Raw genomic sequence first — 12,409 nt, forward strand, 5'->3', positions numbered from 1 at the left:
TTTCCAGTTACTTTCACAACTAACTTTCCCATGATAGTAAAGAGTAGTGAACCGTGGTAAGATTGTGCAAATCAACACATGCTTTTCCAGTATGTAAACAGTGGGGTAGGGGGGTGCGGTTGGTAGGGAAAAGCTTTCTGGCAGATAGCCAACATGTGCTTGGCAATCTCACCTCGACATTAACCCTCCGTGCGCCGCTTTTTGCACATCTGTTGGCAGGTTTTAATTAAGCTGTCCAATTAATAATGCTAAATGGACAACCGCGCCTTTCTCTAATGAAGAGCTTCAAATTATTAAGATCAGCGCAATATTATGGGAACATTTTCAGACTGAAGACATGCACACCGTGGATGTTAGGCAGGAATTTGTTTCAAGTCAATAAGCCTTTCAGTTCAAGTCCTGTCAATAACTGACAGTTGAGGTAGCTTCCATCATTTCACCTTCTGACCCTTCCCAACCCCTACGAGTGAAGGAGCTTTGTCATCTGCCAGTTAGGTTGCTAGGTGGTAGGCCTTGACGCTCAGCTTCTCACCTTAGAGGAACCAAACTGGCTCTCTGAAGGAATAGAACCTTCTAGAAAACCACAAAACATCCTCTTCTGCATCGTACTGAGCTGCTACTTAATCTAAGGATCTTGCGGATAATGTGGAGACCGGATTCTGGGAATGAATCATTTTTGTTTTAAAAAAAGGTTAAGAATAAAGGAATCTTTCTCAGTGGAGCTCAGCATTAATGTTGGAGCTTGTGGAGGAATCTATGACCTGCTCACCTGCAGCCTTAGATGGAAGAGGCTGCAATGAAATGATCCAGGAAGGAGGGGAAGTAGGAATTTGAGGGGGCGGGCGGGGAGGGGAATAAAAAAGGTTTAATTAGAACACCAGAGACAGGATGTTAAAAATAAAATTCACTTTTATTGTTTATACAAATATTCCATTCATTATAAATTTCAGAACCATTCATTACAACATTTATTTCAAACATTTGGTTACTATTGTGAATACTGAAGTATTGAAATTAATCGTAAAAAGGATGAGAGAAAATTGTCCATGCTACGGTTTTTACAATGGGGTTGCTATAATTTTTACAGCTAGTAATTCCACTGCCATACAAAATTCAAATTTTCCCTCATAAATAATTTTTATGTACGAAATAAACAACACCGAGTGTTTTACCTGTATTGTGGAGGCAATTTACTTCCACTGCCACTAGCAGAATACCAATATATGAGTCAGCAGTAATTTTGCCTCTGATAGGTTTTCCTGTGTTAAAATGGCTGCCATATTTGCCTACATGATAACATTCACTGCACTTCAATTCGCCGTGTGTGAAATGCTTTGTTATTTCCGGGAGATGTCAAAAGTTGCCAAATAAATGCACGTCTTTCTAAGTATTTCTTGAAGAAATATCCATCTATCCTCAGCATTGCCAACCATTCTGTTTTTGTTCACAATCTATTGATTGTGAATTATTGTTTTAATGGGGACATTTCACGGTAATAGAAAGTAGAGAAAGATTGTCTCTCCCCCTCAGTTCTTGTGAATCTCTCACATTAAAATGTAGTGCAAAATCGATCAACGCTGGCCCACGCATTATATCCCATGTACAGATGAGATGTCTAAAGACAGGTCTTTAGACTGTAATTGTGACTGCAAATTGTAAGGTATGATGCTTCTATCAATCTGGCCTCATCTCTACCAGGTAAAGCCTAACAAGAAAGGTAATAGGTCATTATTGCCTGGTCAGTTGGCCTACCCTGCACCCTCTACTCTCAGCTAGAAGTAAATTTGGCGCAAAGGGTAAAAATGGTAACTACCCACAGTCTCAAGCAAAAAACCCAATTTTTTTTCAAGCTGTAATATAATGGCAACAGAAATGCTTTCTTAATTGAAAAGCTGAAGGGTGAAATATTGTCACTGTCAAACCAAATACTTCATTTAAAGGAGCTGTATATTTTGACTTGTTTGTTGTGGTATATTTGTCAAACATTATTTACCACCAACAATCGGCCAAATATAAAATGTGTAGGGGTTAATTTTCAGAGCCAATGGCGAGTCTCAAGTGCAATTTCCATGGCTCAGTTGGTAGCACTCGTGCCTCTGGGTCAGAAGGTTGTTGGTTCAAGTCCCACTCCAGAGACTTAAGTACGAAATCTAGGCTCACACTCCAATGCAGTATTGAGGGAGTGCTGCACTGTCAGAGTTGTCATCTATCGGATGAGACGTTAAAGTGAATCTGCTCACTCAGGTGGATGTAAAAGATCCCATGGCACTATTTGAAGAAGAGCAGGGAAGTTCTCCCTGGTGTCCTGGCCAATAATTATGCGTCAACCAACATCACTAAAACAGATGATCAGGTTGCTGTTTGTGGGACCTTGCTGTGCGCAAATTGGCTGCCATGTTTTCTACATTACAACAGTGATTACACTTAAAGTACTTCAATGGCTGTAAAACACTTTGGGATGTCCTGACGTCATGAAAGGCGCTATATAAATGCAAGTTCTTTCTTTCTATTTCAATCAACGGACGGAAAATTGTGGGCAGCATTCCCAGGACTTCCTGATGTGTACAGTTAGCTTACAGCTCGAAATCGGAACATGAATTCCATCATTTAAACCTATAAAGTTTCTTTTAAGAAGAAATTACCATCGGAGTGGAACTTATTAGCTCCTCAAGGCTGGTATTAGCATTTGGGCCCACTTATATCCTGAGGCATGGCACGCTCACTACAGGCTGGAGGAAGGTGGAACTGGCTGGATTAAGGAATTGGCTAAAATTTAGAAAATTGATCTTATAAAAAAAATTATTTGAAAACTGGAAAGCAAAAACATTGAAATTTACATAATCATTTTGACAATTTGTAAATCTATTTGTGTATCTGAAACTGCCAGAAACCTTTTCATGAATACCATAAGTAGTTAACGAGAGCCAACAATCCATGAAATTACCCAGCCAATATTTGCATCCCACTGAAAGGGAGACCCCTGATATGGAAAATAGTGCTACTCCCAGTTAAAGGCCGATTGCCCAACTCCACGATGAATCATGTACCAGCGAGACTGAATGGAACAACTTTCCCATTCTCTGCCAACCTTTGAATTCTCAGGCCCCTGGCCGAGCCTTTGGCTGTGATAAACTGCAGCACTTTGTGCAAAGGACAATGAAATGATAAGATGAAGCAAGCACAGCTGCAATCTAAAACGTACTTATTATCAGAAATGACGTTTAATAGCAAAGGCACACCAGAATAAACAATGTGGATTTTCCCCCCCAAAAAAATAAAAGTGGGGCAGGATGACAAGACTGACCAGGCTTCAGGTTTTCCGATGGGTTTCATTAACATTGCCCCAGCGACCATTTCAACTGCTTTTAGTCAACGGAACATGAACAAAGTAGCCAGGAGCGGTACAATACGTAGGGTTGCCACACCCGCCTGCTTTTACTCTCCAATGAAGTCAATGAAGCGTAAAATCGGTCAGCATATAAAACGTGCGTCTGACACGAACCAGCCCCATTCCTGCTGGGCACATTGGGTTAAAATTACCACCATAGTGTGTTAAATACGAACAACTAGGCCTCATGAAATCCTCGGCAAATTCCAAAAATGGAAAAGGAATGGGGTTTGTTCTGGCTACGTATGGTGCTGAGAAAGAACAGCACCACAGCACTGTGTAGAGGGAACACTCTACGGAGCCATTTACACAATAGAGACGCCCCAGGGTGCCAAATCCTTTGGCACGGCGACATCATCTTCATATTCAAAGAAGGACCCTGCTTCATTCCTGCGGGTGTCCTGCTCGCCTGCTCAAAAGAGCAGGTTAACATCGGGACACGGCGGGAAGGCAGCGGGATCAGAGGGGGTAAGTGACTACCCTCGTTTTAGCGGCCCCCCCCCCACCCCGCCAGGTTTCCAGACAGGGAGAGTTAAAATCTGGGGCCAATATCCTGGTCAACACAGCTCCTTTTAAAATGGGGGCAAGTAAAGTGATTTTTTAGAAGTACACACAGAGAGTCACAACATTACTGTTACTCCTATCCTGTCACTCCATTCGGAAGTGTTTCCTTTCCGCTTAGGATCGGGGCCAATAACCTTACTTGAGAGTGGCTGTGGTAACAGGCAAACCAAACATTCTTCAGACACTTAAAAGATCAAAGGATGGTTATGATGCTCATAAATAGCTTGGAAATCATTATGTAACAGCTGCATGGCACTCAATTCTCGTTCATAGATGCAAAACTCCTGGCTCTGCAACACATTGAGAAACACGGAAAGGCAGACGTCAATATGACCGACAGCACTGTTATAAACAAAGGCATGACTGATCTCTGATACAACGGTCGAAAACTTAACGCATTCCGAAATTTTGGTAAATAACCAAATTTAATTGCTAACTTAACAACTGCAGACAAAGCAGCTTTAAGAAAATGCAACCAGAAATAACAAAATGAAATCTGACATTTTATATTCCATTTTGATCCTTCTACTGTTTGAGAAACTCGATGCAGTGGAATAACTTTTGAAACTGATGGATTTTTGAACTGAATTTCACACAGCACTGAGCAGGCAAAAAACTGAATTGGCCAGTGTGTTGTGATGTCGTCACTGTGTTCGCATTTTCAATCTTACTAGAAATTCCTCATCAGTGCTTTTAGAATGCCACCAAACACGCCCGGTGATTACAGCAATTCGACCCTGTGAGGATCGCTTACAGGCTCCGAATGCCTGGTAACTTTCCGAGCTTGTGCTGTCCGTGGGAAACCACAGCATCTGGCCATGCACCCGGAGAAAATCTGGGTCGCTGCTCCCTTGACCATCTGTTCAGTGAAGACATCGGGCAGCACACCTGCGACTTCCCCTTATTTACGGCCAACGAGCGATTGTGCCGGACCCCCCATGAACTCCGATATAATTGGCGCTGTAGCCGATCTGCCGGTTTTTAAATTGGCACAAAGCAACGCCTAGAAAAACGTCCCAAGGTGCTTCGCAAGAGGCATCACCAGACCAAAATCGTAATTTAAAACAAAAAAAAACAACCACAGTGTCCACCCTAAATCGGAGCTCCTTTAACCGTGAGGTGAAATTAATTGTTTGACTTTGAGTTGTTTCAAAACCTAGCGTATGTCACACAGGAAAAGGAGAGGGGCAGAGAGAGGAATTAAGACAAGAAAATGACCAGGAAAGCGCAGGCAAGAGTGGGTGAAACGTCTTTGGCACTGGCGCAAAACAGGTGATAAATTGGTAACCCGGTCGGAAACAAAAATCAGGCGGGGTGTAAAACAGGCGGCCAAAGACCAATTTCACCCCCAGCGAGTCAATACGATGAGCCGGATATCTTCCTTTTATAAAATTAAATTTAGGAAATGGGTTAAAAGAGAGCGAGAGGGGTAGACATTTGGGCAGTAATCAGGCAGAGCGACACTGGCCCGTTCTTTATACAACTCACCTGATTTAATAGAATGAAAATCAGGCAGGTTCTATAAAGGGAGTGCGATCTGCTCCGCCAGATAACTGGCAAGTGGCAAAGAGACATTTACCCCATTGTTTCACGACGTAAGGAAAGAAACAACAGACGGTCAAAGCAAAATATCACAAGGGACCTTGAATTGATCCAAACACCTTACATTTAAATTATAGCGTTGAATTTACAATATTGCACATATTTCCACTGAATGGTATACAAAAGTCATTTGTAAAACTCGGCTGATTTAAGATGGATACCCATACCCACGTATACAGCAAGTTCTAAAGTTGACAGTTCGAAGTGGGAACTCTTGATGCAGTTCTCAGATGATTCTATGATTCTGTGAAAGCAGTAGCAGTCCGTCGCCTCCGAAAGCTATGAATTGCCTTTCTTCTTCCGAACAGGAGTCAGCCCGTTGCTCAGTTTCAGCTCAGCGTGCTGCACCTGTTAAAACAAACGGACATAATGTTCCAGTTAGGTATCCCCAGTACTGTACATACTAATGGCTCCCTGAGGAGAGCCTGAATGGAAAACTCGGGAAGGTTCAAAGGTAATGAATCAGTTTTAGGGTAGGAGAGTGTAGGGTATTAATTGCAGAAAGGAAGGCTTGACTCATGTTTGGTTGAGCTGCCTGCCCATGGTCCTGCCTATATTTGGCGTGTCCTGCAATGATTGGAAAAACCTGCAGCTGATTAGCAGTTTAAAAAATAATTGTTTCGATAAACCCAATTTTTATGTTGAATCATTTGTGATCTTTACGTGCTCTATTTTGTTGTTTATTAATCTGTCATTTGTCTTTTTTTCATGTTTTCTCAATCTTTGGACTTCTTTTCCCTCCACTTTCACGGATGTAAATAATGTAAGTCCTCAAATTTAGCTCAGTTGCTATCGAGAGTCTTGTGCTGCAGGTATAAACTACACATGAGAGGAGTCTGATGACATAGAGAGAGAAAAAGCCACAACACCGGAGGAGTTTGCAGTCCTGCTGAAGGATGAGGTCATACCTGGGGACTAATGTCAATTGAGATATCCCACTGTTATGAAGAAAGCCTTTCTCACCTTGTGGATACAGACTCTGTCCTGGCAAAAACAAAATGCAGGATGGGTTGGCTTGCTTCAATCAAGAATGGCTGGCTAGCACTTTACCTCTCTGATCTGAATTTCAGTCACCGCTAACTACATACTCCGGCATGGAACACTGCGACAACTAGACAATCACGGAAACAAAGCTCTCTGTCAGGACTTTGTAGACCAGAATAGACTTTACAATAGGAAAATCGAGTATGGAAGATCGGACGAGAGGCGAAGACCACCCAATTTTCTGTCCATTTTAATTAGAATCGTAGAATCATTCGGCACAGAAGGCGGCCATTCGGCCCATTGTGTCTCTGCTGGCTCTTTGTAAGCTATGTGATTACCCTTACTGCACTGCTCTTTCCCCATAGTCCTGCAAATTTTTCCTTCTCAAGTATATATCCAATTCCCTGTAGAAAGTTGTTATTGAATCTGCTTCCACCACCCTTTCAGGCAGTGGATTCCAGATCGTAACAACTCGCTGTATAAAAAAAAATTCTCCTGGTTCTTCTGCCAATTATTTTAAATCTGTCTCCTCTGGTTACCGGTCCTCCTGCCAGTGGAAAAAGTTTCTCCCTATTTACTCTATCAAAACCCCTCATAATTTTGAAAACTTCTACTAAATCTCCCCATAACCTTCTCTGCGCCAAGGAGAACAATCCCAGTTTCTCTTGTCTCTCCACATAACTGAAGTCCCTCAACCCTGGTATAACTCTGGCAAATCTCCTCTCCAAGGCTTCCCAAAATAAATGGGTGGAAATTCAGGCAGAGTCCGTTACACATATGCAAACCACCCCACATGATTTTCCTGTTGTGCCCAAGCCATCCTCGACACCCAAGCACAATAAAAGGAAACACTGCCCTATTTATTATAAAGATGCATTTACATGAATGGGTGGAACACAGCGGCTTAGGAACTTGAATGGTTCCATTTTAAAAACCTTTGGACAGTAAATGATTATTAAAGGGCCATGCCCATTCATTCCAGGATGTGTAGAAACTCTTCATTTGCAAATCAAGTATCACCTTAAAATGTGTAATCCTGTAACTGAGCCTCATTTCAATGGATGAGTCCAGTGCAATAATCATTCAATTTAAGAACAGTTGAACAATTATTTCTGGTAACCATGGGATAGCGTTGCCAAATCCCATTCACCAATCACTTCTGTCCTCACTGATCTACATTGGCTCCTGATCTCCCAATGCCTCTAATTTAAAATTCTCATCCTTATGTTTTAATCCTCCATGGCCTCACCGCCTCCCTATCTCCGTAACCCCCTCCAGCCCCCGGATGAACACTCTGTTGCTCTGACTCTGGCTTCTTGGGCATCCTCCCACTCCCTTCACCCCACCATTGGTACCTATGCCATCAGCCACGCAGGCCCCACGCTCTGGAATTCCCTCCATAAACCCCTCCAACTCCCTCTCCTCCCTTAACATCTAACTTGAAACCCACTCTGTTTGACCAAGTTTTTAGGGCTCCCTCCTAAGATTTCCTTCTTTGACTGGGCATCCATTTTTTTCTGATGCCTCTGTGAAGCACCTTGGGGCATTTTTCTACGTTAAATATGCAATGCGAATGCATGTTGTTGTTTCCATGATTTAGAAATTTAAAATTAATGGATAGGAAATCGTACAGGCTGCAAATTTTGCTCGCTGACCTTTGTGCCTGAATTCCCAAAATGCACTTGTGCAACGTAAAAGCCTAGGTCAGGAACACTAAATATTAGTCATTTTACAACTTTGCACTCAAGGCGAGGAGCCTCATCTGCGGAGAACCTGACGTGGAAATCATCCAAAACTGTGCTGCCCAACTCCTACACCAAGTCCCGTTCACCCATTTCCATTGTGCTTGTTGATCTACAATGGCTCCTGGTTCCCAAGTGCCTCCATTTTAAAATTCTCATCCTAGTGTTCAAATCTCTCCTTGGCTTCGCCCCTTCCTACTTCTGTAGCCTCCACCAGCCCTACAACCCTCTGAGAACTTTGCATTCCTCCAACTTTGACCTCTTGTGCATCCCCCACTCCCTTCACCCTACCATTGGCACCCATGCCTTGAGCCATTGAGGCCTAAGCTCTGAAAGTCCCTCCCTAAACCTCTCCGCCTCTCTCATGTATTTGTATTGCATGGTGGCAAAACTGTCTTAGAATCATACAGTACAGAAGGAGGCCATTTGGCCCATCGTGCTGCCTCTTTGAAAGAGCTATCCAATTAGTCCCACTCCTCTGCTCTTTCCCCACAACCCTGTAAATTTCCTTCCCTTCAAGTATTTATCCAATTCCCTTTTGAAAGTTGTTATTGAATGTGCTTCCACCACCCTTTCAGGCAGTGCATTCCAGATCATAACAACTCACTGCGTAAAAATTTTTTTCCTCATGTTGCCTCTGGTTCTTTTGCCAATTACCTTAAATCTGTGTCCTCTGGTTGCCGACTCTTCTGCCCTTCATTGGCTGCAAAACGCTTTGGAACGTCCTGAGGTTGTGAAAGACGCTATAGAAATGCAAGTTCTTTCTTCAGAACATTCTCTAATATATAACTCTATTGATTTCAGTCTGTCGACCTAAATAGTTGACTGACAGCCTGTCAGAGAAATTGACTGAGGACATGATGCTGCAGGCTAAGTGCACCTGGAATTTACCCAAAATCTATAGGCTTCAATAATTGAAGAGGTTGTGTTGTAAGGCATGGGATTTATTGGAGATATAATTATTCCAATACTATTTCACTGGGACTTCATTTCCAAATCCAGATCAATTTGAAAATGTTTTTTTAATGTATAAACACAAGTGTAAATGGACTGGCAAATGGCACGGTCACAAATGGAAGGTTAATCCTACCCACTAGGAACTTATGTAACTGGAGGGCATATTGGTCAGATTATTTTGTTCTCACTCCCTCTTCCTTCTCCATGGATCACCACATGTCTAAGATCAGCTCACCGCTAGTATTATCACAAGGCAAAAATAAAAACTTATTGGTAAAGAAATGATTTTAAACACAGTCATTCTCAATAAATAATTTGTGAAAATGATATTGAGCGAAACAGAAAAGAGAAACAAAAGAAAACAGTGTAGTTACTATACAAGACTATTTGGGTCTTACTTTTCTTTGCAAAGCTCTGTCTCTGGCTAGGTATCAATTTTATTTAAAGGTGCCATCTTCTGTGAATGGGAAGTATCTTACCAAGGCTGGTAAGATAACAGCACATCAAGCAGCAACATGGGTGATCCTGCAGTCTGCCTTGGAGGGAGTTGGTAAATGGGCAACTCCATGGTGCCAAGCAGCAAGTGGAAAACCATGGAATGAAGAATGAAGAAGGATGGAGCAGGAATAGAGGTGGCCTGACCGATGCTTTTTTTGAAGGTGGGATGGAGTGGTCGGGGGAGCTATTTGCTCTAATGTCGGGAAACACTTGCTCGTGGCTCAGGAGATGGTTTGCCGTTGCTTCCTCTTGTCTGCCTCCAAGTAAGTCGTAACACGAAAGGGAGGTTGCCTCGTTCCACCACCAAGTGTTAAAGACCAACAGCATTCTTAACTAAGTACTGAAGAAGCCAAACCATTTTTTTTATATAGAAAAAGGTAAAAAATGATGACCTCTCTTGTTCCCTCAGACAGACAGAACCCAAACAGCAGCTTCAGACGAAGCAGCACCTGGTTTTAATGAGAGCAGTCGGCCCCTGATCTCACCCGGTGCTATTACAGGAAATCTGTGTGTAACGCCGTCTGATATTTGGCTGTATATGATTTACATTGCTGTGCCCTCTTCAATTCAGGCTGCGAATGGGAGAAAGCATTAGCACCCACTTTTCCTGTGCTGACCACCCATTCTTCAGGAGCTATTTGGATGCTAAACCCAGGAAAATCCACCCTTTCAATTCTGCACTGGACATAAAAAGGGAAAATTTCCTCTCTGTGCAACCCTGTTTATAAAAAGTGGGTTTATGATAAAAGAGAAACCATCTCCTTGAGCTTGCCACTTATCAGCTCTGGATTATTTGGTAACGAAGCAAAATTTTTTGATTTAAAATTTGTACAATTCATTGTTCATCCTAACTGCATTCTCTTGAAAAGGCATCTTTTAAACCAAAACAAAATTAGGTTGAAAACTAAAGTGCATTTAAATTAAAAATTCACTGGATGCCCCCTATCCCACCAAGCCTCTCTGTTAATCTCCCTCCCTGCCATGGTCTACCTCTGACCTTCCCTTCTGATTTGTATCAATACCATTGATTAGCATGGTCACCTCTCGGTCTCGTTTCCCCAGTAAAGGAGAGTTAGGATACATTTTTTTAAAAATGCTCAGGGGATTTGTTGGACCCTCATGGGCACCTTAGAGTTGAGTTAAATGTTTAGAGGGTGCATGAGTGCCAGAGACTTCTTGTGTATTCCTCTGTTTGTCCTAAAGAGTTTAACAATAGAATCATAGAATTTTACAGCAAAGAAGGAAGCCATTTGGCCCATCGTGCCTGTGCTGGCTCTCAAAGAACCATCCACTTGGTTCTGCTCCCCTGCCCGTTCCCCACATCTTTTCATTTTTTCCCCCCTTTTTCAAATATTCACCCACTTCCCTTTTAAAAACGATTATGGATTCTGCTTCCATCACTTTCTGGTAGGATATTTCAGGGGGGAAAAAAAAAAATTGGATACGGCCTATTATTGGGCGGGGGTAGCGCGCCCATTGGACCCTGCGCAGGTAGGACGAGACTTTCGTCAGGCCTGAGGACTTACCTGCAAGCAGCATTCTGAATTAGCGATGCAATTCGCAGTTTCCACCTGCAGGGGGAGCTCCAATCTCTTAAAGGCAGGCTGTCTCTTAAAAATCTCTTAAAGGTAGCTGGTGCCTGTTATTTGCTGAAAATAACAGACTATTGTCTGCACGGAGTCTGAATGGAGATCAGACATCGCACACGTAAAACACAGATGCAGCTCCCATCCCCATATTTACAAAATGAAGAGTTATGTTAAAACACTGAATAAAGGTGGCGCACTACTAAATCCCACATCCTGCAATCTGCATGCCAGACCTGAGTTTGTACCAGGCCTGCGAGACTGCGTGCACCAAGATTCTCTGCTGATGCACTAGAGGCCTTGGTGCAAGAGGTGGACATAAGGAGGGGCATCCTACATCTGCGGGGGGTGGGGGTGCGGGAAAGAGGCCCTTTAGACATATATCCAAAAGGCAGTGGGAGGCAGCGGGGGACGAAGTCAATGCCAGGCGCACAGCATCATGAACATGGATGCAGTGCAGGAAGAAGTTCAGTGCTTTGGCATGAGTGGTCAAGGTGAGTGAGGTCAACTGTCAAATGGCATCTCCTACCAACTGCACCACTAACCGCATCCAATGCTCCACCGACTACACCCCCCATCACCCACATACCAAAAAAACTCTTTCCCTCAGTACTCAACTCTTCCAACCAGATGCTTCCTTTCACCCTTACACATTATCACTGTTGCAAGCCACCCACCCACAACTCACAGGCCACACACACTGGCAGCTATTCAACCATGACAGGCACATCACCCAGACACAAGCCCAGCTTTCTTGCAGGAGAAGGTGGCGCATATCAGGAGGCAGCAAATGGCGGTGGCATTTAGCCCCTTGAGCCTGTTCCACCATTCAATGAGATCATGGTTGATCTGTGACCTAACTCCATATACTCGCCTTAGCCCCATGTACCTTAATACCCTTGGTTCACAGAAATCTATCAATCTCAGATTTAGAATTCACAAGTGAGCTAGCATCAACTGTCGTTTGCTGAAGAACATTCCAAATTTCTCCCATCCTTTGGGTGTAGAAGAATTTCCTAACGTCACTCCTGCTCGTTCTGGCTCTAAATATTGGGCCATGTCTCCTGGTCCTAGTATTCATGTATAGG

At 43.1% G+C, this 12,409-nt stretch overlaps 1 protein-coding gene across 4 annotated transcripts in view; it reads right to left on the bottom strand.

The window, feature by feature from the left end:
- Nucleotides 1-891: 891 nt before the first annotated feature.
- Nucleotides 892-12,409, bottom strand: part of LOC137301874 (multiple C2 and transmembrane domain-containing protein 2-like) — a 365,811-nt gene continuing 354,293 nt past the window's right edge. For all 4 annotated transcript variants that reach the window (XM_067971577.1, XM_067971579.1, XM_067971578.1 and 1 more), the window contains one exon: nt 892-5,902. In XM_067971577.1, coding sequence (XP_067827678.1) covers nt 5,834-5,902 — 69 coding nt within the window. In that variant the 3' untranslated portion in view covers nt 892-5,833. The remainder of the gene's footprint in view (nt 5,903-12,409) is intronic.

The sequence above is a fragment of the Heptranchias perlo genome, chromosome 34 (assembly GCF_035084215.1).
Source record: "Heptranchias perlo isolate sHepPer1 chromosome 34, sHepPer1.hap1, whole genome shotgun sequence".
Taxonomy (NCBI): Eukaryota; Metazoa; Chordata; class Chondrichthyes; order Hexanchiformes; family Hexanchidae; genus Heptranchias; species Heptranchias perlo.